This window comes from Colletotrichum abscissum, assembly GCF_030869225.1.
Source record: "Colletotrichum abscissum strain IMI 504890 chromosome Unknown Scaffold_2.1, whole genome shotgun sequence".
Taxonomy (NCBI): domain Eukaryota; kingdom Fungi; phylum Ascomycota; class Sordariomycetes; order Glomerellales; family Glomerellaceae; genus Colletotrichum; species Colletotrichum abscissum.
Genome location: NW_026850098.1, coordinates 1,061,536 through 1,083,798, shown reverse-complemented (window position 1 = coordinate 1,083,798; position 22,263 = coordinate 1,061,536). Strand labels below are relative to the sequence as shown.

The 22,263-nt window shown below is 49.8% G+C and overlaps 10 protein-coding genes across 10 annotated transcripts; 4 read left to right on the top strand and 6 right to left on the bottom strand.

Annotated features, from left to right (window-relative positions):
- Positions 1–304: 304 nt before the first annotated feature.
- On the top strand, positions 305–1,615 carry CABS01_01053 (oxidoreductase; the record flags this gene model as incomplete). The annotated part of the gene is made up of 1 exon (XM_060534433.1): positions 305–1,615. The coding sequence occupies one exon, from the start codon at positions 305–307 to the stop codon at positions 1,613–1,615; it is 1,311 nt and encodes a 436-aa protein (XP_060401511.1).
- An 825-nt stretch (positions 1,616–2,440) lies between these two features.
- Positions 2,441–5,356, top strand: CABS01_01052 (fungal specific transcription factor; the record flags this gene model as incomplete). The annotated part of the gene is made up of 9 exons (XM_060534432.1): positions 2,441–2,551; positions 2,607–2,630; positions 2,771–2,886; positions 3,012–3,526; positions 3,593–3,794; positions 3,853–3,943; positions 3,999–4,454; positions 4,507–4,757; positions 4,819–5,356. The coding sequence occupies 9 exons, from the start codon at positions 2,441–2,443 to the stop codon at positions 5,354–5,356; spliced, it is 2,304 nt and encodes a 767-aa protein (XP_060401510.1).
- Positions 5,357–6,418: 1,062 nt separating this feature from the next.
- Positions 6,419–8,104, top strand: CABS01_01051 (uncharacterized protein; the record flags this gene model as incomplete). Its single annotated transcript, XM_060534431.1, has 1 exon — positions 6,419–8,104. The coding sequence occupies one exon, from the start codon at positions 6,419–6,421 to the stop codon at positions 8,102–8,104; it is 1,686 nt and encodes a 561-aa protein (XP_060401509.1).
- A 175-nt stretch (positions 8,105–8,279) lies between these two features.
- On the bottom strand, positions 8,280–10,556 carry CABS01_01050 (heterokaryon incompatibility protein; the record flags this gene model as incomplete). Its single annotated transcript, XM_060534430.1, has 2 exons — positions 8,280–10,216; positions 10,358–10,556. 2 exons carry the CDS (start codon positions 10,554–10,556, stop codon positions 8,280–8,282), a joined length of 2,136 nt encoding a protein of 711 aa, XP_060401508.1.
- A 229-nt stretch (positions 10,557–10,785) lies between these two features.
- Positions 10,786–12,414, bottom strand: CABS01_01049 (fibronectin type III domain-containing protein; the record flags this gene model as incomplete). The annotated part of the gene is made up of 1 exon (XM_060534429.1): positions 10,786–12,414. One exon carries the CDS (start codon positions 12,412–12,414, stop codon positions 10,786–10,788), a length of 1,629 nt encoding a protein of 542 aa, XP_060401507.1.
- An 873-nt stretch (positions 12,415–13,287) lies between these two features.
- CABS01_01048 (uncharacterized protein) lies at positions 13,288–13,704 on the bottom strand (the record flags this gene model as incomplete). Its single annotated transcript, XM_060534428.1, has 1 exon — positions 13,288–13,704. The coding sequence occupies one exon, from the start codon at positions 13,702–13,704 to the stop codon at positions 13,288–13,290; it is 417 nt and encodes a 138-aa protein (XP_060401506.1).
- Positions 13,705–14,952: 1,248 nt separating this feature from the next.
- CABS01_01047 (uncharacterized protein) lies at positions 14,953–16,097 on the top strand (the record flags this gene model as incomplete). Its single annotated transcript, XM_060534427.1, has 5 exons — positions 14,953–15,012; positions 15,081–15,246; positions 15,309–15,651; positions 15,714–15,756; positions 15,813–16,097. The coding sequence occupies 5 exons, from the start codon at positions 14,953–14,955 to the stop codon at positions 16,095–16,097; spliced, it is 897 nt and encodes a 298-aa protein (XP_060401505.1).
- Positions 16,098–16,323: 226 nt separating this feature from the next.
- Positions 16,324–18,326, bottom strand: CABS01_01046 (uncharacterized protein; the record flags this gene model as incomplete). The annotated part of the gene is made up of 4 exons (XM_060534426.1): positions 16,324–16,658; positions 16,724–17,882; positions 17,938–18,098; positions 18,164–18,326. The coding sequence occupies 4 exons, from the start codon at positions 18,324–18,326 to the stop codon at positions 16,324–16,326; spliced, it is 1,818 nt and encodes a 605-aa protein (XP_060401504.1).
- Positions 18,327–19,360: 1,034 nt separating this feature from the next.
- Positions 19,361–20,851, bottom strand: CABS01_01045 (amidase; the record flags this gene model as incomplete). The annotated part of the gene is made up of 5 exons (XM_060534425.1): positions 19,361–19,369; positions 19,426–19,497; positions 19,549–20,351; positions 20,549–20,659; positions 20,707–20,851. The coding sequence occupies 5 exons, from the start codon at positions 20,849–20,851 to the stop codon at positions 19,361–19,363; spliced, it is 1,140 nt and encodes a 379-aa protein (XP_060401503.1).
- Positions 20,852–21,544: 693 nt separating this feature from the next.
- On the bottom strand, positions 21,545–22,144 carry CABS01_01044 (uncharacterized protein; the record flags this gene model as incomplete). Its single annotated transcript, XM_060534424.1, has 1 exon — positions 21,545–22,144. One exon carries the CDS (start codon positions 22,142–22,144, stop codon positions 21,545–21,547), a length of 600 nt encoding a protein of 199 aa, XP_060401502.1.
- Between the last annotated feature and the right edge of the window lie 119 nt (positions 22,145–22,263).

Here is a 22,263-nt window from a genome sequence, read left to right as displayed (position 1 = left end):
TGAATATCGAGGTTTCTGGAGTTGTTAATCTCCCACGAGCCCTTCCACATTCAGCTAGTGCTTAGGCCAGCCACCGCACAAAGGCAATGCCTGGAATAAGCTCAGTGTCAGCCCACGGAACAAGAATGCCGGCAGGATCTCGATAGCAGCCAAATGACGTCGTAGATTCACAACGTCTTTGCGTCTGTTCCTTAGACAGATCTTAGACGCCATCAACCATTATCTTTTTAAAGGCCTTGGCAACCCCAGTCTTGGTATCAGTCATTATAGGAGTAGTATTCGGTTTCTCAGCAATCATCTTATTATGGCACCTATAAACATCTTGATCGTAGGCTGCAGTATTGCCGGGCCAACACTAGCCACATTCTTGCTGATGTCGCCGGCGCCTGCGTCTGAGAAGCCGCGCATCACCATCTTGGAGAGAGCGCCTGTCTTTCGCCCTCAAGGCCAGAACATCGACGTTCGAGGCGCTGGGGTGACCATCATCCGCAAGCTTGGACTCGAACCAGCTATCCGGGCAGCTACCACTGGCGAAGAAGGAGTGCAGTTGGTCGACAAGGAGAATCGAGTATGGGCAGCTTTTGGAGCGGATAAGAGCGGAAAGACGCAAACACCAACAAGTGATATCGAGATCTTGAGAGGACGGTTGGCACAGTTGCTACTCGAACAGAGCCGGAAAGTCAATGACGAAATTCAGGCTGATGGCGGCGCCGGGATCGAGTACATCTTTGGCGATTCTCTTGATGACCTAGAGCAGGATGGAGACAAGGTACACGTCCACTTTGCCAAGAGCGGCGAAAGACGGACCTTTGACCTGGTAGTTGGAGCAGATGGTGTGCAAAGTCGAACACGCATTCTGACTTGGGGTGAGGCTGGCGAGGAAGACAGAAGAAGAAGGCTCGAGATGTATGGGGGCTTCTTCAGTATGCCTCGTGGTCCGACTGACTCGGCATGGCGTCGCTGGTTTCATGCTCCTGGTCGACGTGGCATCATGATCCGTCCATCTGGTGTGGAAGATAGAACAACGGTCTTCATGGCCGTTGTGAATGAGAAAGATGAACGGCTACGGGCTGTTGCTGAGCGAAAAGGCGGAAGTACGGATGCTCAAAAAGCCATCCTTCGAGAGTACTTTGAGGGACTTGGCTGGGAAACTGATCGCGTCATCAAGGAGATGATCGCCACGGATGACTTCTATTACGATACTGTTTGTCAGATCAAGATGGACAAATGGAGCAAAGGAAGGGTTGTTCTCCTGGGTGATGCTGGGTATTGCGCTTCTCCTCTATCTGGTATGGGAACAACTTTGGCAATGAGCGGCGCGTACAATCTGGCGGGCGCGATTCTACAACATCCGAATAATCTCGAGACTGCCTTTGGCGACTATGAAGAGAAAATGCGTCCTACTGTTGCTCGCGCGCAAAAGCTGGCACCCGGCATGCCTCACTCGCTCCATCCCGAGACGGTCTGGGGAGTTTGGCTGTTGAACACGATCATGTTTGTTCTCTACTGGTCAGGGCTGTTTTCCTTCGTCGCGAGATTCGCTGGACCACCGGCGAACAATGTCCCGGTCGAAGAATACGGGTTCAAGTCGCTGCCGACTTATAAAGACTACTAGAGTCGTCGGGAGATCGACATAAGTGTATGATAGATCCACCGCTCATTTCTTTAGAAAAACCCCACTACTTCAAAAGATTAAATGCTTCAAAAAAAAATCATCGAATGCAGGCTCAACATCAATCGGTCGACGATCAATCAATGCGTTTCCCCCGAGGCAAGAAACCTTTTTACGGTACCATGGCAATTTTTCTTTGCTCGTCTACTCAACGATTCAACGAGTCAACTGCCCCACGAATGGATTAACATGCGCTGAGTATCATGCTTCAACCGTTGACCGTGATGCCTTCTCACGAGGTCCAATTCTGGATTTTCTCAGTAAGGGTATGGCCGCCTACTCCCGATCGACCGCGAAATACAGCGCGCCAGGCAGCGAAAGCCTATGTAGCGGAGCTCTGACTAAAGAACTGAAGATTCTGAACTAGTTTGCTCGGACGAAAGCTTCAGAGTGGCTATTGACAGCGTATAAATAGACTTTGGACCCATTACTTACCACATTGGGGTATTGTATCCAGCCGACAGCCCGCGGACTTGGACGGGTCGCGCGGCCCCCGAAACGGCGCGCGAGAAAAGAAATAACGATAAAAAACGAAACATGTGCAAATGCTTCCTAGTTGGGTGAAGGCGCATTGTCAGCAGCTTTCTCATATTTCGGGACCCGACCTCGCCTCTGCCGACAACAAATTCAAGTTCTCACAATCTTTGTTGTACACTCATCGGCTCCCGCGTCGTCCGCTTGCACACCGAGGACTCGCCTACGAGATCGACGAGTAGTAGCCCCCAAAGGACCCTTGCCACAGGCCTATCGCTTAGCGGAGGGAGAGATATGGACGACAGCCAGCTGGACGCCAGCGGACATGAGGATGGGCCTGACGATGCGCCAGAAGAAGCGCCTGAGCCGTCTTCAGCGAATCCTCAGATTGCTATTCGCAGGGCTGTAAGTGACGCATATGGCCTTTGAAGATTTATATTGAACTGACTGGAATAATTAGTGTGACGCTTGCCGTGCTCGTAAGGTGAGTTGGTTTGCTTGTTGAGAGCCATTTACACCATTTACTTGTCCCTGCCGCCCAGAGTTAGCGACGGCGAAGCTTCGCAACTATCTAATCTTGGCGCAATGGGGGTTTAAACGAAGCAAACACTGACCTAGATATAGATCCGCTGCAATAGAGAATCGCCTTGTTCATATTGCACGCACGCCAAGATCGAGTGTACACATGCCGACAACAAGCCCAAGGAAAAACGGACCAGAATTCTCATCACCCCACAATAGTAAGCATGCATAGCATCGAACACAGTATTCGCCTTTTAGCAGCCCATCACGATGTGCTATCCTTACACTAGGCTAAAGCTTCAAATAGCTTGCCGTGCAGTCTTAACTAACATGTTCGACTTAGTGAGCGCAAAATTGATCAGATTGACCGTCGGCTCGAGACGGTCATCCGCCTCCTGCAGGACATGAAAGTCAATCCATCTTCTAATAGTAATACAAGTCGAGCCGAGCTACTCAATTTCGCAATGGCTACAGCCGCCACGCCTCAAGTCGAAGGCCCACCATGCTCAGCTCAACGCGTCTCATCTACTTCAACACCTGCCACTACCGCAAGCCACACCCTACAATCAGACGAAGGCGAAGGCGGCATTGTTGAGGGCGACTCTTCTCTTGCGGCGCATTCTGTGTTTGCTACCGAATTTTTGCAAAAGGTCGTGAGCACAGAGTCACTGCAGGACTCAAGTCTAGATCTTGGCGAGACTCTAGATGCATTATCACAAATCGTCAATGCGTTGAAGCAACCGGCCGCCGCGGGGGAGATGACATATCCTCACGCGAAGCCATTTACGCGGGTTCGTGCCCAAGGAATTGAGTTACCGCCTATAGAAAAAGCTGTGCACACTATTAGAATCGCAAAGAGTAAGCACTGTAGAAAAGACTTGTGAACGCTCGGTTTCTCCTGCTAACCAGACGATGTTGTCTTAGGTCAACGCCTCACGGGCATGGCCTGGATATACGATTTTCTGCCTTCCCGTCGATTCCCGGATCTTTGCCTTAATGTCTACTTTTCAGACAACTACTCGGAATATGATTACATCACTGTGAACGGAGGCCTCTATTCGCTGTTCACGGACTACGCCGCGCAAGTATCAGTTGATGAACAGAAAGAGTACTTCGAATACGCCAAGTAAGTACAACCGATGAAAACTTCGTCTGAAAGTCGACACAGAACTGACTATTTGCAGGATTTGCCGCGTGAATCTGGAAACGTGTTTAGCAAATCTTCCACTCCATCTGCCGGCATCTTCTGATGTAATTGTCGCGCTTCTTTTCGGAGTAAGTCTCGTCTTCGACGTCATCGAGCGATTGATTGGGGCTAACTCCTTTGAAGACTTTCCATGCTGTTGAAATCTCAAAACCTACGCTCGCTTGGACACTGTCTTCCAAAGCATCAGAACTATGTCAAACGCTTGGATATCATCGAGCAGAGTCTCTTAAGAACACAAAGGACGATGGTAAGCCCACTGTTCATGGGATGCACTGGCATCAGTTCCTCTTCTGGAACGTCTATTACATCGACAAGAGTCTTTCGCTTCGCCTGGGCAGAGCATCGACAATTCCGGACTGGCACATCACCATGCCTCTACCATCATTGAAAGAGCCGGTTGCAAGTCCGATACTACCATATTTAGTATTATGGATTCGCACAGCGAAGTGTCAGGGTCAAATCTATGAGCTGCTTTACAGCCCCGACTCGATGATCCAACCGTATCACGTTCGCCAGACGCGGGTGCATGAACTAGTCTCCCTTCTCCACGACATCGATCAGAAGACGCAGGAAACCACTGTAAGTCCGAGGTAATTTTTGAATCCTGGATACCTTGACTTACGGAATGAAGGCCAATTATCAGGCATTTGCCAAAGACGGAGTAGAGGAGCACTTTGCAGAGTTCTACCTGTCTTCAGATTACGTTCTGCGGCTCTCACTTCTTACTCTAGTTTACCGGGCTGCCCCAAGAGTTGAAGGATCGCCAACGACGTTCAGTCCTGAATGCATCAAGGCTGCACGAGCAGCACTGGAAAAGCACCAAGAATGCGTTGCCATCATGCGCAAGTCCCACGATGTTTACTTTGCAACCTATATTCACTGGTCAGACAAACTAACACTCATATGATGTACCGCTTTCTAACACGAACTTTTCTACATCCAGGACTGTGCTTTTCGCACCATTCATCCCCTTCATCGTTCTCTTCTGTCAGGTAATTGAGACCCAAGACAAGGAAGACCTGGCACGACTGCATTCTTTCGTGGTGTTCTTGCAAGAGACATCAAAGATGTCCGACGCAGCGGCCAAGATGTGCCGCCTCTTCCAAGTCCTCTACAGCGTCGCGCTTCGTTTCGTTGAATTCCGCGCGTCAACGCCTCAGTCGCGACAGACGCAGGCCAGCGCCGAGATGGATGCTTACTTAGCAGCTTTGGGATTCCCACCAAAAGGGGCCGAAGGGGGTCAGCATCCGCAGCAGCAGCAACCCACCGCGTTTGCCCAGATGACAAGCACTGCGCCAGACGTGGTCCCAACGTCTGGAATCGCGGGCGTCGGAATCGATGCCATGGACGAGAGCTTGAGGCCCGGTAACCCAATGATGTGGATGACGAATGCCGCTCAATTGGAAGACTTCTTCTACACTAATACGGCGATGATGGACCTATTACAAGAGCCCAGATTCGAAGCAACTCAACAGCACTAGAAGCTCGAATCACGCCGGAAAGGTAAAGCGAAGGCTGTCCGACATGACTCTGAGCGATACAACTTCAGGACTAGCCCCTACTCACTTGAGTACGAGAGAAGCGCCGAGAGAGCGCAGGGTCGAGGCTTAGAGAAGGGGAAGAGAAGGGCACAAAGTGATAGAAGGCAATGATTGAGCCCATTAGTCTGGTCGCATGTTGGGCCACACAAAACCTTTCGTGGAGAGGTCGTGTCACTTAGAGACCGTCCCGCTGTGAGGAGGCGGCCGTAGAAGCCAAGTCTGCACGTGATTCTCCCCTCAATTTTGAATATTTATTGCCTCACTTGTGACTAGCTCCAACATCAAGAACACAATCTCGAGCTCCCGTCAAAGAAGAAACCGAGCGTGCGACTAATTTCGCACTAAATTCCAATATCATCAGAATATCATGGAGTTCGAGTCTGAGTCTAAGCCTGTCCTTCTGAGTGCGCTTCTTCAGTGGTGTGATCGGGTGAAGAGTGACCGCGAAGTCCTGCAAAGGTGTAAGAGAAGCCTCGATGATGCAGGCCTGCGGGAATTGGAAGTGAAGGATGGGTGTCCGTTCTGTGCACTTCTCGACGAAGCAGTCTCAAAGCTGTATGGCGACTACCTTTCTGCTGGCAGATCACTTGGATGGGTGTCATTCCCGCGTGTTCTAGAGGCTATCCGTGATGATGGGGGAAATCCACTTAGGTTTTGTGTATCCGAACGTAGGTAAACCGAGTCGTTATCGCAAAATTAAGTTGCCAGATCCCAATTGGAACTCAATACCCGGATAGCTGAGTGGCTAATGAAGTTGAGACAGATACCGACTTGACTGAACGTTTACGCCCATTCCCGACCTTGGGATTCGGCAACTGGCATCTGTCCAAGTATAAGTCTATCTCCCGGGATACTGCCTCAGAATCGACCCTAAAGATAGTGAAGGAATGGCTCCTTTACTGTGCAACAGACCATCCGCTATGTAGTAAGGATGGTAAGGTCAAGCTGCCAACTAGGCTTATTAGCATTGGCAGAAAGGCGTCTGAAGTACGTTTGCTCAAGATGAATGGTGCTACTGGCAAATACGCCTGCCTGAGCCACCCTTGGGGCAAGCGTCCATTGTTGCGAACACTGAAGAAGAATCTCTCTCAATTCACCAATGAAATCCAGTGGTCAGATCTGCCTCCCACTTTCAGAGACGCAATCGACTTTACCCACCGACTTGGCCTCAAGTATATCTGGATCGATTCCCTTTGCATCATTCAGGATGATCCTCTCGACTGGCAGAGAGAGGCCGCCAAAATGCCCGACATTTATCAGAATGCCTACGTAACGCTCGCAGCTTCCAAAGCAGTCGACTCCAGCCGCGGGCTTTACACCTCTTCCTTGGATCCTAAACATCAATCGCACCAGCTGTCACTCATGAATGATGTGGATGATTCAGATCTCAAACTACACGCGTATTCGGAATTGCTACACATTGATAGCTTCTGGTCCTACTTCCCTATCACAAAACGGGCGTGGGTGTTTCAGGAACGTCTGCTCTCAGGTAGAGTTGTACACTTTGCCGGTTCCGAATTGAATTGGGAATGTCGCTCAGCGAGGACATGCGAGTGCGGTGAGATCTCAACCTCCACCTCTTTGCCTGAGAAGATCCAATTCTCAGGTAGTTTGGCCGAGTTGAGTGGGCAGTACAATTGGATTGCAGAAGGACTGCCACCCTCAGCACCAGGAAATGGCCAAGACGAAAATCTGGACTACAGCAAGTTTACCCCGGCACTACTCCATTCGCCCAAGTGGACCAAAAGCGTCAAAACGTGGCGACAAACAGTACAGTCTTACTGTGCTCTGAACTTGACGTTTTCAAAGGACATCTTCCCGGCTTTGGCCGGCATTGCAAAAGTGTGGAATCCCGAGTACGAGAAACTCTATCGAGCGGGGCTATGGATGGACTCGTTGCATCTAGATCTTTTGTGGCTCGTCTATAAACCTGAAAAGCGTCCTATTGTATGGAGGGCCCCGACATGGTCGTGGGCATCTCTTGAGTACCACAACGACGACTTTATTCGCTTCGACTCTGACTCAGATTGCAGAAACTCTGGCAAGGGCAGCTGGTTCTCGTTGGGGAAGATAGGGAGCGAAGATTACTCTCCTGTTGCAGATATTCTGGAAGCAGTTTGCGTTCCAGCTGGTATTGTCGATCCAACCGGAGAGCTTGACTCTGCCCACCTTCTACTTTCAACTTTTGCAATCTCCGGAACACTAGTGAAATGGCCGGGAGTACTCGTTGAATATGGTGTCAGTCCTGTCTGGCTCGTTGTCGGGAACTTATGGATCAGCCAAGGCGACAGCCATACTAGGGGCTTGCATTTGGACGCTCCGATCATTGGCGCAAATTCCGGGTGGTCGATTCCCGTTCGCATTATTCGCATAACGGATTTCGGTGCCAACACAGGCAACCATCCTGATATGGCCTGTCTGGTGATCCGATCAAAACGAGCCGCGACCGCAGATGGACACATTGAGTATGAACGTCTTGGTTACGTCCGATTTGTAGAACAAGGATTCTCACAAGTGCCGGCCATCCCGAACGAACATTCAACTCCAGAACCCAGCATTCAAGATTGGTTGACAAGATATCGGGAATATATCAAAGGGAAACATACGCGGGAACTGGGCGTATCGAATCTGGGGCGTCTCAAAGATTGTTTCGAAAAATCAGGGCGCGAGATTTTCAAGATTGTGTAGTTATCTAAGCGTTTGTCCTTCACACTGGTACTTCATATTCCCTTGCGAAGAAATATGATTGAGGTTGTCACTATGGAACAAGTAACATTGCTGGTATTCTAAGTTACAGTATGATCTCATCCGTGATTCGAAATTATGTCAAAAACAAAGTAATGAATGTCTGAATACTTATGGATCAGTAGATTGTGATCGATGTCTCGGGCTTTGCAGCTGCCCAGACGTTTCGATACCAGATCTGCCTTTCAGCCCAATCATCGCAAATAACCTCCAATAACCCTACTCTGATGTAAGAACTTGTCGCGTCCTTGGCAACAATAAGAAAAGAATCCCGTGTGCCTTTTGTCCGTGCATTCCTGCTGCCCAAACCATAACCTTTGATGTAGATCAACTCAGCAGGAAGAAAGGTGCAATGCCTACACAATTCCGGGAATTCTTCAGGTCGGCTATTGCGTATGAAGCAGGAATTCATTCGCTCAACTGAAGGGTCAACCCATACCTCCGATTCCGCAGTCCCAAACTCAAGTGGTGCCTCACCAGTCACTGGCGCACATTCTTCCCGAAACTCTCGCTTGTCTTCCCGGGCATAAAGAAGATACCTGCCGTATATCCAATTTGTCCAACGTCGCTTCCGATCCCAGTGTGAGCACGGTCGCTGTATCATGATAGACAGGCGCTTTATCACCGCTGTCAGGAAGCCAAAGGACACCGAGCCATAGAGGTCAGCCCCAGAAGGTGAACAGCTTATCTGGGCTGTTTCCATAATCCCGGGAGTCTTGTAGTCCAATAACTCGGCATTCTGAAATGTAGGATAGTCTACTTTGCAGCCACTTCCTGTGGATGCCCAAGACCAAGTCGGGGCGATCCATCCTCGTTTTAGTATATTCGCGCGTTGCTTCTTCCAATCCGCCACAGTAACAACGCGCCACATGAGGTCCTGTTCAAGATTATTCTTCCACATACCGGCCAGATAGGTATCATTTGTCACTTCAGCAGTCTCATGAGCAAGGCCTGAAAGTGCCGGAAGCATATCTCCAGTGAACGTAAGATTGAGGCAGGTATACTCGCCGATAACGCGGTGCCATCTCTCATAAGGATCGATTTTCCCACTCTTTGTGGCGATGGCGGTTATTGAAGTTGTCATAGGGTTATTCAGCAGTGCCAGGTACTTCGACCGAGATCGTAGCGGTATATATGTGCCGGAGAACCGTATCAAATTGTGCCAATTCTGGTGTTGCTCTCCTCCGCACTCGCATGAGTAGCCGCTGGCACAGTCAAATGCCATTTCTCCATAGTTGCAATGGATGATCCGCCGCGAGAGGAGACGTTCCTGAAGACACCAAGCCCTGTTGAAAAGGGGGAAATACTCTTGTACCCTGGCGTATTCCGACATTTCGTCCCGCTTTTCACCGGTTATCAAGGCGAGTCTGAATTCGTCGCCACATTCAGTAGTGATCTGAAAGAACTGGCTTGGAATTGTCTTTGAGTAGCAGCCTCCCTCAGAATCATGAGACCAGCTTACGGCAATTGTGGCGTATGAGTTGCGGTACACGTTGACCATCTGAGCTGCCTCTTTCTCCCAATCTATCTTGTCATCTTGGATGATGCAAAGTGAGTCAATCCAGAGATAGCGAACCCCGAGCTTCCTCGTGATCTCGACTGCCTGTTGGAAGCTGGGTGGAAGCAAAGACCAAGGTATTGACTCGAGTTGCCTTTTCAGATTGTCGGTTTCCGTTTTGCATTTGATCTTGATCTTTCCCCAGCAGTGGCTCAGACACATGTATGTTCCTATTTGTCCAGATGTAACTACTAGATGGACTCCAAGTCTGTCTCCGGGTTGAGTCACATCAACGAGCCTCGTAGGCAATTCCATGTCTCTTCCCGTGCCACATTTGTTGTGTAGTTCGCAGTCATTGATCCAAGTCCGAATTCTCTGCAAGCTTAGATCGGAAGAGGTATCCCCAGCCACGCCGTTGGTGGATTGTAATCGGCGAAAGACATTGCTGGATCCCGCCACGTTGAAAAGTCTGACATAGTACACTTTGCCATCGGGAGCATCCATTTCTAGAGTGCCACTGAATTTTCCCGTCCAGCGGAATGTCGTAGAGGGGGCAATTGGACCAAAGTTCTTGGTAAGTGCGCTATCGAACATAGTGTTCAGAGCCTTGCAGCTCCCACAGCCATTCTGGGCTGAGTGATTCAAGTCCCCGTACGTGAAAGACTTCCCTCGAGCAACCTTTTTCTTCCCGTGATTAGTAAAGTTGTCATGTTCTGCCCTCAGTTTCGCTGTGCCCGCTCGGGATAATGTGCTCCATGAATCGAAAATGGCGCACTGGACTGAGCATCCTGTTGTTCCGAGCACGTGAAAGAAATCAAACGATTCTGGTTTCGTACCTCTCCCGGAGCGTTTTTTAAGAGCGTGCTCTAGGGAGATCGGCACTATCTGAACTGCCATCTCAATGAGGTATTGGGTTCGCGTTGATGCTTTTTGAGAAAGTTGACCCAGAAGATCTGAAGATCGGTCGGAAAACCAAAGTCAGGTCATAGACCTAGCCGGTTACACGCCTCAATTCTTTTCAAGCCATCTGCATATGCAGAGCTCAAAATCTGAAACCGAAATAAGCACTAAAAACCAGGCGTCCAGTGACAGCTTCCAACCCACCTCGGCTAGGCAGCATTGCGCCTCACCGAGATTCTATGTCGCCTCTATTAAGTGGAACAATGCTGCCTGATCTCTCCGACTCAAGGCTTCCGTTGTATGCAGAAACACAAAACTCAAAGTTCCAAGCGCCTGGCATCAGAAATGCAATACCATATTCCGCAAATTCAGTTTCTCCGTCTTCTTCGAAGTCCGATCTCTCGACTAGGTTCCGCACCCACACGCGATATCCCGCTGCGCCCTTCGACTCTTCCCACTTTAGGTGCACGGTGATGGAATTCTGAACCTCAACTTGGAGCTGAGTCGGAGTCGGTGGCTTGCCGTTGCCAGCAATGAAGCTCCGGCCTCCTGCCGGAACACCACCTCCGTAGTTTGTCCAAGTACTGATCGCCAACCCATACCGATGGCCTGCCGATAGGTCGGTGAATGTTGTCGCAGTTTCTCTCAGCGCCATAGCAGTCGGAAAAGATCCCGGTAATGAGAGGTCTACGAGAATGATCTCGTATCGGTCCACTTCGATGTGCCCCTGAGGCTCTTCCCATTTGACAAGGACCTGATACAGGTCAGGTTTGGTGATGATCTTCCTAGGCCCCGGAGCTGTTTTCGGGTGAGCAGTTGCTGAGACCGTATGAGACCAGGCGGACCTAAGGTCCTCTCCATTAAAGGTCCGGACTTGGTACTGATACTCTTGCCCTTCTTGGGTCCACGTCGAGTTGTACTGGGCTACATCTGTTCTCGACTCCTTCCATGGCAGGTTGTCATTATTGCGAATTCTGACATCATAGCCGATAGCGCCGTATACCGGACTCCATTTAACAGAAATTCCGTAGGGAACTGCTTCCGCGACAACATTCGCCGGCACTGGCGTCGGTCTTTGTGGGATCTCTTGTGGAATAGTGAGATCTTGGGTTCCAATGCGAAACTTTCGGGACAAAGTCCGAGAGAAGGCTCTTGCAATCTGAAATTCGCCCAAAGCATTTGGATGTAATCCATCGTAACTTCCTTGGGAACAATGGTATCCACGCCGGACCTCCACCAACTCAACCGGAGACTCAGAGGATGACCACTTTGGCACTGATGTTCGTAGAAGCTGGTTGTACTCTTCCACCATGGCAGGAAGTTTCTCTGCCCCATCAATTGGCGTCCGCATCGGTACGTCAGCAAGAGCGAAGTTGATATCTGATTTCGCAGCGCGTGCATTATTCACGAGTTTCTTCATGGCGCCGAGAGTATTTTCGGCATCCGCGACACCCCAGCCCAGGTCGTTGAAGCCAAGCATAACAAGCAGATAGTCAGGCCTGAATCGCGCCACCTGCTCCTCGATGAGGTCTTTACACTGTGTTGCTTGGCGACCCCAAACTGAGAAGTGGTGAGAGTTGAAGTGCACGCCTGCAGCATAGCTGCCATGGTCTATTGGCATGTCAGGTGCTGGTAGCGGGTCGTCTTTCAGAGCCGGTGGTTGCGGTGGACGAGGTTGATCCGGAGTCTTTGTTCCTTCATACGGACCAACAAATTCAAAGTTGATCTTCTCTTCTGTGAGCCACTGCCATAGCCTATATCGCCATGCAAAGTCCCCTTCACGGCCTTGAGACATGGAGTCGCCGACTACCATGGTCCGAACTGGCCGGGTGCTCTCTGGAATCATGTCACCCATTTGAAAACTGCAATTGGGGCCTTGCGTCGGTTGGTGGGAGATGGAAATCGATCTCTGTCTGAAAGAGTCATCGGCGAACCCTCATTTTTGGCTCAATGTCAGACGTAGTGTTGCGAAGTGCAGGTCGCGGCACTGAGGAGAAGCTTTGGTGTCGTCATAGCACGGACGCCGACATCAGCGAATCGCATTCAAGTGACATTCGAATGAGAAGCGATTGCTCAATCGTCCTCGACTTCTTGACTAATGTGGAGATCGACTTACCACTGTACTTAGCTCTAGATCCAGCAAGGGTGAGTTCAATGTTTTTAGCGTGCTAGGCCTTAAGCACGTTGACCCTTGTGCAGTTAAGCAGGGTCAGCCCAGGCAGATCTACCTGACAGTTCTCCTGAATGTGGGGTGTCTAAGGACAGAGAATCTGCATCTCACCGACCTAACTCGTTTAGGGCATAACCACAATGTACCCTACCCTCATAGTGCAAATTCTTCAAGTCATAGGCATCATCATCCGATATGGTGTAGTGGCCAACATGATGCCCTCTCATCTCTTTGAGAGGTTAGGCATAGCCCCGAGTTCGATTCTCGGTTTCGGAAATTGTTAGCTTTTGCGGTACATACAGTTTTGTCTTGAGGCATAAGTGCCAAAATGGGCGTTACATTCACAAGTCCCAGACTCTGACTTCCTGAGGACGTTGGGTTGAGAGCTCCATTTTCGGCTTCGCAATTTTTTATTGATACTCCAGACTGTCTGTTCAATGTCTCCAAGCACACTCTTTGCCGTAATACAGCCAACAAAATCCATAGATGTTTGTCCCATGCTGTCACGAGCCGTTGCCTTGCTTCTGCTTCTCCGTACAAAACTTCCTCTCGATTTCCCTACTCTTTGGAAATAATGTGCGGGTTTGTCGGCGGGCCGTATGCATCGACAACAGTATCCTTCTTGGAGATGATGTGAGGGTTCGTGGGAGGACCGTAAGCTTCGACCGCGTCTCTCTTGGTATCAACGGCGGGAATATGCGGGTTCAGAGGAGGGCCGTAAGCTTCAACAACTGAGTCCTTCTTTGAGATGATATGAGGGTTGGTAGGAGGGCCGTAAGCCTCGACGGCATTTTTCTTCGAGATGATATGAGGGTTGACGGGAGGACCATAGGCTTCGATCGTGTTTTCTCTCTTGGACTCAACGGCCGGAATGTGAGGGTTGAGGGGAGGGCCGTATGCCTCAACGGCAACCGGCGCGGCGTAAGCCAACGAAGCGCAAGCGGCGACAGTGGTAAGAAGGGTTTGGACACGCATTTTGATGTAGAACGAGAAGAACGGCGATGATACTAAGTCTCAAAGCAACAGGACTGATCTTGGGCACGGTAATATAGTGATGGTGTTACGACTGTCAATCAAGATAGAATCAATATTATATGCCTTTTTCAATTCTACATTACCCCTCTCTCTAGTCCTTCTTCCGGCCTGTCTGGATCACCACTCACGATGTGACAGTCGTAAGCACCCCTTGCGTTAACGAAATGCAGCACGAGGAACAATACGCCCGCAGAGTACAAATCCGGAATACACGCCGCCAACGTGACAGTCAAAAATCCTTCGCTCCGTTCCTTCGGCTCGAATTCACACCTTTCATACCAAACACGGCATGCGTAAATCTCACATGAAGTAATGAAGCCATTCGCTCCTAGCTATACTCACTTCTCTTTCTCTTGACTGGCTGACCCCGATTGAACAGGGGGTGAATATTCTAGCCACATGAAGAAGGTAGGCACACATCCCACTATGCCAAGCACCGCACAACCCATAGTTACCGAAAAGACTGGGCAGTTGACAAGGCTCACTGGGAATTGGTACCTGTATCAATCGCCAGTCAACTAAGCACCTGCGCTGTAGAAACAGCGCGTCTATGAACTAGCGCCACCTTTGTTCACCTTAGGTGGTTCCGGTCCTCGCCGCTGTAGGATCAGTCCCCGGGGTTCAAGAGGAGTGTTATCTCTTCTTTCGCTCCTCTACCCCTCCCTTCGACATGATATGCAATTGCTTACTCTTATGCGCCTTAAATCCACCAGACAGAATCGAGCGATCAGTCCGATTCCTTTGCCCGAGTTTCGAGCTAACCTTCCCCTTTGCTCACAAGCCGAGGGTTTGCCCCCTCAGTGTCGCGGAATGGATCCCATTTTGTACTTAATCGTTATGTTCTTGGCAATCCTCCTCATTCTTGGCGAATCCTTCAGCCATCCTTATGTATTACTTAATTCGAGACCGCCGTATCATATTGGAATGTGAGGTCGACACCCGACGATGTAAACCAGGTATGCAATTGAGGCTTGACAGGATTTGGCAGGTGATACCATCGCAACTGACGATTACAAGCGATCACGGCATCGTCGGCAGAATCCTTCTTTTCGCTGTCGGTGATCAGAGCCCCGAGATTTCCGATCCACTATCGATATCATCCTGTCGGAAAGGGATGTCCAAGCCTCTTACCAGGGAGTATTCTCGAGCTGAAACCTACCTCCGGCATCAACCACTTCTTTGTCGAAAATGAAAGACATCTATCAAAGTGTCTCAGATCAAGACTCAACAGACGATTTGTGCCCTACCGTAAGCTTACAATCATTGGAAACTCGCGTTCTCAGAAAACTGGGTAGTAGCTCACTGACGAAATCTAGCCAACATGGCATGAACCTCGACAAGTTCGAGGACAATGGAGCCTTCAGTCAAAGGTCATTACTGCGGTCAATGCGATATTCTTCCTCATATCATGCGGGGTCCTCCTCGTCTCTTCGAGATGGCTCAATGACCCGGTCCATCTGATGAAACGCGTGTCACCCTACAGTAGGATAATCTTGTCTTACCTAAATTCAATCTCAGTCTTGCTGAAATGGTTTGTGGCACAGGTCCAATTCTCGACGATATTCCCATCCAGCTAGAAACAGTCGAGGTCAAAGGAACGTTGTTCAATGATTACACACCTCCACGCATCTGGCGCGAGCAACCCAGTGAAGAGGTCGATAAAGCTTGGGACGACATGGCGCGGATTGAGTACTTTGGCATAAGTGGTGATGCACTCAGGAAAATGGGCAAAGATCCTGAGATATCTGTCTCTATCCCAGAGGAGTGGGGTGTCGGGTCGGACAAGTATCTCGTTGAAATTGACATGCAGCATCAACTTCACTGCCTCAATGCAGTTCGCAAGTATGCTTACTTTGACTACTACTACGGTAATGATTACAGGAACATGTAAGTCGTCTACTGGGGTCATCGAGCGACCGTATGTGAACGTTGGTTGACGATGACACTAGCTCAATGGCGCCACAACGACACCAGGCACACCTGGCACATTGTGTGAGTCGGCATCGCACACGGTATTTTCTTTTCACCCTTCCTAACATGTTCAACAGATAGATATCCTCTTACAAGCTCTCACTTGCAACCCGAGCTTGGACTTGATCTCCCATAATTGGATGAGAACACAGGAGAATCCGTATCCTGATTTCAACATCAAGAGGCAGTGTGTGGCGCACGACCCAATACTAAAGTGGCAGCATGAAAATGGCATCTCAGAGCAGATTCTGAGGTACAAGAACCTACCAAGGCCAGAGAGGTTTCCAGAAGTAGAACCGGAACCCTCCATCTTGAAGATCGGAGAAGATTTGGGTCATCACGAAGGACATCTTAGGCTTTGAAATGTTAACTCTCAATACCTCGAGGATATTTGCTTAATTATGCACCTATATATGAAAACAATCGTTGGTCCGGCACATTCGTAAATATCACCGGGGCACTTGTCAGGTAACTGAACCATATGAATTTGAATACAGTCAAGGACTACACAAATGGACCCCGTAGAAACAACTCCTCAAATAAAGAAATTGCACAGATTCGCAACCCGATTTGAAGAGGATGCTCTCTTCAATTCGTTGTCTGAGACACGACTTGATCCGCATGATCTCCATGTGCTTTGAACTTCCAAGTGTTGTGGAAACAACTCTCTGCACAACCCCTTTCGTGATCTTGATGAGGATCGTAATGATCACGGTTCTTCTTCAAACATGCCTCCTTCAAGTTGCCATGGTTGTTTTGTGGTTCGTAGTGTTCATCATTATGGAGACGTCGGTGTAGAGACTCGTGTAAGATGGCGTTGCGGGGTATATCTCGAGGACCGCCTTTGTTGAGGGGCCACTGGCAAAGCTTCCACTGTTTGGTCTTGTCATCGAGTTCCCATCTCTTAATAAGAGGGCAAATCTCTGCAAAGGTTAAATCATCATGTCAGCCACCTAGTCAAGATATGGATGATCCGAGAGTCACTTACCAAGCAGGTACCACATAAATGGCTTGAAGTAGCCCATTCCCTTTCCAGGCCGAAGAAGGTCATGGATCCATCCCTTCAGGGCCTGCTCCTGCTTCACCTGATCCTGGTAGATGCTTTGCTTGAATCTGTCCAAGCGTCTTGGCCGCCACTTCAGCCCCGTCTCATTTCTCTTACCGTTCTCCTCACTCTTCTTTTTGTACTCCTCGTCCGCGAGCTCAAGCTCGCGGATCATCCAAGAAAGAGGAATATCGCTCAGCTGCATATCCTCGCTATCATCGAGCTCTTCTTCCTTTCGTCCCCTCCCAAGCATTCTCAAAAACCTATTCCAAAGAGTTGGGGGGTTCAAGTAGTCAGGGATATCATCCATTCTGAAGTCACCGTTTTTCAACTTTTCCTCCCTGATCCTCTGGAGCTCTCTGTCTTTCCATGTCGGATCATCCTTGATTGCCGACCAACCCCCACCAACATCGCCATGATTTCCAGGGAACCACACTTCTTTGATGTCATCTTCAGCATGGCGGTGCCTTCCCTTGTTGGAAAGTTTGGTAATATCTTGCGCGAGAAGAGCAGGCTTGAACTTGACTCGGAACTCGTCCACAGCAACAGCATGGCGCACATAGGTTGCGGTACCCTTGACCGAGGCCGGCTTGTCGCCAACCTTCTCGAGGACTGCAACGGAGTTGACGCAGTCCCACATGCCGAGAAAGAAGACCTTGATGTTTTCTTTCCCGCAGTCGCCCTCTTCCTTGCGACAAAAGGTCTTGCTGAAGGCCTCCATCTCGTTTCTCTTGCCTCTTCTTCTCCAGCCCTTGGGCTTCTTGATTGCGTCATTGGAGCTGCTGATTCCGATGGGGAAGGCCTCATCAACGGGCGTATCTGGTGGACTCGCAGGCGTTTCGTAGGTACTGACGGTGGGGGCTTTCGTGTTCTTGGTTGTTTGGCCGTTGGTCTCTCGGGCATCAGTCGGATTGATCACGGTGGCCTTTTCTTCTTTGCCGCTCTTCTTGACCTTTGCTAGATGGTCTTGGTAGAGTTTGTATGCAAAGGGTACCATCTCTTCGTTACCCTTGCAGAGAAGACCAACGGTGTTGACCATGCGACACAGGAATCTGGCGGTGAAGGCCCCACGACTGAATCCAAAGATGTAGATTCTGTCACCCTTGGGATAATCGTCAGCACCAGGAGTCGTTGAGTACACATCGTATCAAACCTACAGTCTCATAGTAGCGCATGAGGAACCGATATCCAGCAATGACGTGGGAATCGAACGTGGTCCCAAAGCCCATGTCGATCTTCTGAGAGATATTGCTGCGGACCTCGCTGACCCAGTTCTTGTTGACACTTGTGTCGTCAACGTCGTATGTTCCGATACCGGCTATTGTCAATAGTGTGTAAGAGATTACTATACCCAAAGAAGTCTTCAGCGTTGAATCTACTTACTCTGGTAGTAGTGGTACTGGTGCTTGTCATTGCGATCGAGCATACGCAAGAGCTTCACGACATTGGTGTCAGAGCCGGAGCCACTGAACGAGTTGCCTGTGCCATCGAAGCAGAGAACGAGCTTCCTGCTCTCGGTCTTTGCTTCAGTCTCGATAGACGCCATGGTGATGCTTGTCTCCAGCGTATAGAATGAGAAAAGATGCTGCAGAATGCTCGAATTCCGAGATGAACTTTGATTCTTTAAAAGTCCCTTGGGGCCAGGCTGGCCGGGCAAGAGCGTCCGCCTCAATCATATATGCATTTCCACTCCCAACAACAACAAGTCAAAAGATTCCACGTGACCCGAATTCTTGCACTCTTCTCGATGTTGTTGCTCACAATGAAAAACATCCAATCGCAGACTGGAACGCTACCAGAGTTCAGCCATGATTCATCTGGTCCTTATTCTCCTTCCCGAAAGCATTTGGAGATCTCAGCCCTGTATCACAGTCCTGGAGACTAAAATGTCTTTCCGGCCCTATCTTCTCGCAACGGATCGTAAAGCAAATTGCGTTTTCAGAATCCGGTCTCTGCATGTGGGGAAGATCTTCCGTTTCAACGACTCAGCTGGCCACGCCATGGCTGCTTCAGTAGTAAGGGTATATTTGTTCACGTGCCTTCGCACTTCAGCCTGGCGTTGAGACAACGGATGCGAGACATGCCCGGGCTGTGAAACCTGGCTTATCTGAATTCGGCGATATGTCTCGTGCGGACATTGTCGAATCAAGAGGGTCTAATTGGAATTTCCTCTTCTCCCAAAAGGGTTATAAGAAGCAAATCACTTAGACATGAAGTCGCCTCGGTCCATCCTGTCGGCCGAATTTGGTGGGATAGACAAAGTGTCGGATTGGAAGTTCAATTCGACCTCGGCGTACGGTCGACCGCGCAGGGGCCAATTACGGCCCATACTTACGATTATCGCGGCCTGCCCAACCTACGGTTGGAACCTCCTTTTTACACCTACGCAGAAATTCATATAGTTCAATTGATCTCTTCGTCAATCCACGGTTCGAACTAAATTTCCTGTGATATGGATACCAACACAAAGCAACATAGTAGGTTTTGTTCCAACGGACTTTTCGCCTCAAGTCTTAGCATTTGCCGTGATTGCCGACTTGTATTCAACTGGGATCTGACAGCTGCCTCGGTACCCGGGCTCTAAATACTCTAGCGAGGACCAAGCTCGTTGTAAGAAGTTGTTGATCTCGGAACCTCGGACCTACCAGTGAAACGCCGACGGGCATATCATTGGCTCCAGAAAAAGCAGGAATATTGACGACGGGCATATGGAACCCCTGTAGAATGTCAGCCTGAAGAGTGACTGATAGGTATAGAGGAACACTAACCGTCCACATCGTGTTGAAGGTTGCGCGACCCATGTCACCGAGCCCAACAGGAGCCTCGTCTTCTGCGCTAGGGGCGAGGATGACTGTGTACCCTCTGGCCCAGTCATTGATGATGAGTCGCATGTGATAATACCTGTCAGAAGCCTGCTCCCTCTCTTTATGCGTTATTCTGGCGGTGTTCTCGACTATCTCGCAAATCTCTGGAGCCAGATTGTCCTTGTCAATTCGATATTCTCGGAGAAAGGAAATCCGGGCTTCAGCTTGAGTGATGACTTGTTGGAGTCTATCTAGTTCCTCGGGATCCGATATTTCAGGTGGAAATGAGACCTCTTCAACCTTGATTCCTCTTTCTCGAAGGATTACTGTGACCGCCTCGATGGCAGATATAGTGCCAGGTCCTGCCGTGGGCCACATTGGAGTCTTCATAAGAGCAATTGACATTTCTCCCAGTAGCATATCCCTTGCGGGCTCATCATCTTCGATGCCGAAAACATCAGCGAGGATCTTCAAGTCTTCTACGCATCGAGCAAAGAATCCACATGTGTCGAATATGGGCGCGATTGCTTTTTGGCCTTCTGTCGAGATAGTGTTAAGGGTCGGCTTGAGAGCATAGACTCCCGTGAATGATGCTGGGCGAATAAGACTTCCTCCGGTTTGTGATCCGAGACTGAGCGGAACATGCAACGCCGCCACAGCTGCGGCTGATCCGCATGAAGACCCTCCAGGGGTGCGCTTCGGATCACAAGGATTTGTTGTGTCAGGTCCTGAGTTTGTCACAGCGAACTCGGTCGTCGTAGTTTTGCCTGTTGGCGTAGTCAGAGTCTGGATGAACAGCGAACAAAGGAATACGAGCCAAAGATTAGAGCGCCCGAGGCGCGAAGGATTGCGACGGCAGCGGAATCAGAACTTGGCCGATACCCTCGATAAATGGGAGAACCATACTCCGTGGGCATGTCTAACTTGTGTGAGTGATAGACTACACCTTGAAGCTTAATCCTACCCTTGGAATTCATAATGTCCTTGACTCCAATGGCAAGACCATGCAGAGGCCCTCTTTCGCCGACAGGGACTTGATCGAGAGTCTGAGCTTGAGCAATTACAAGCCCAGGGTCTAGGACATATTAGAAGATTCTGCATTTCGCAAAACTCCAAACTCACCAAGAAACGCCCATGCTTTTACGATGCTCTCAGTCTCTTTGATATGGTCTAGAAGCCCCCGCGCGTATGTCTCCACCGTGACTATGTTATTTTGTAGCAGCTCAAGCACTTGAGTTGCCGTCAGCTCGTGCAGTCTCGGCGTCATTGTTGCAGCGGGACAGAGATTAATCCATTCAGAACATGACTGGAACTCAGGATGTTCTTCGCAATAGGTAGACGGCTGATCGAGAGGTACAGTGAGGACTGGGGTTATCCGTGGAAAACGAATGGAGAAGAGGGGGAAACGACACGGCGGTGTGGGCATGGGACATTCACGGGGGCGCAGGGTTTCTGTCTATAGATGTTTGTTCGAATTGGGCGGGCAGGAGAGGAGCTAGACGGGGGTGTTGGGCGGCAAACATGTTGTCTGTCACACAAAATCTCGCTCGTCAAAAATATGCGACTTCATGTCCAACCTGGGTGTATGCTGTCTTGTGGAAGGCAACATCGGTATTAAAGTAGAATAACAAAGCTTGACACCTTGGCAGCAAATCTAGACGTAAGAGTATTGATGTTGTTAGGAAAGACACAGGGAAAGAAGGATACAAATTTCAAAAGACAATATATCTCATTGGCCGTTCTCCAACCTTGGAATCAAAGTAAAGCTGTTGCAAGCTTCAAGATGACGCTTCGTGCATCCCCCCGGCTCTATCACAAATTGAATGATGCACTAAATCCACTCCGAATAACTTCCTCCTGTTTCAATGAGCGTCAAGTTATACAAAAGGAATGTGATTCAACATCAGCCACATGTATCGCATCGCAAGACGGCCGATAGCGTTGCTCCCCTTCTCGGGTATCAGGTAAGAAGTCTCTCCAAGTGAATAACAGCAAAGACAACTCCAGCAGCAGCAACAGCAACCATAACAATCCCCGTCTCTCGCGACGCAGCGTTGGGCAAGCTGGTCGTAGCAGCAGCCGCCGCCCCTCTGGTGCCAGTAGCTGCGACTCCAGTCTCAGTAGCCGCAGTACCGGCAGCGGTTGTAGTCGCAACCACTGTAGTTTCATCGAGGGAATGACTGAACTCTGCTACAGCCGAGCAAACGGGGCCGTAGTTCTCGGCAAGAGAAGTAATCTTGCCGACAAAGTCCTCGTGCTTGCAAGCGGACCAGACAGCGCTGAGCTCGCTGCTGTGAGCGCTCGTCCAAGACTTCAGTCTGGAGGTGAACGAGGTCAAGATGGAGCCGGGCGCACCTGTGAGCGTGGGCAACTCGCAGGTGTTCGTGATGGTTGGGATGTCGTCCTCATCGATACCAGTCGCGGAGAGGGTGGGAAGGTCCATGGTGACGGATCTGTGCTCTGCTATGGCATCAACCCATGCTAAGAGACCACGGTTTTCGAGGCCCGCTGCCATGGCACCAGATGTGGTGGCGATGAGTAAAATGTCGGTGTAGCGCATCTTGGAATTAGGTCTATTTGGGTGTTGGGATAGAGGTGTGAAGGGTTCAATGCTTGAATGGAAAAAGCTTTTTTATGGAGGTTCGGGTACTGGAGTTAATTAGATGAGAGGATGATGGA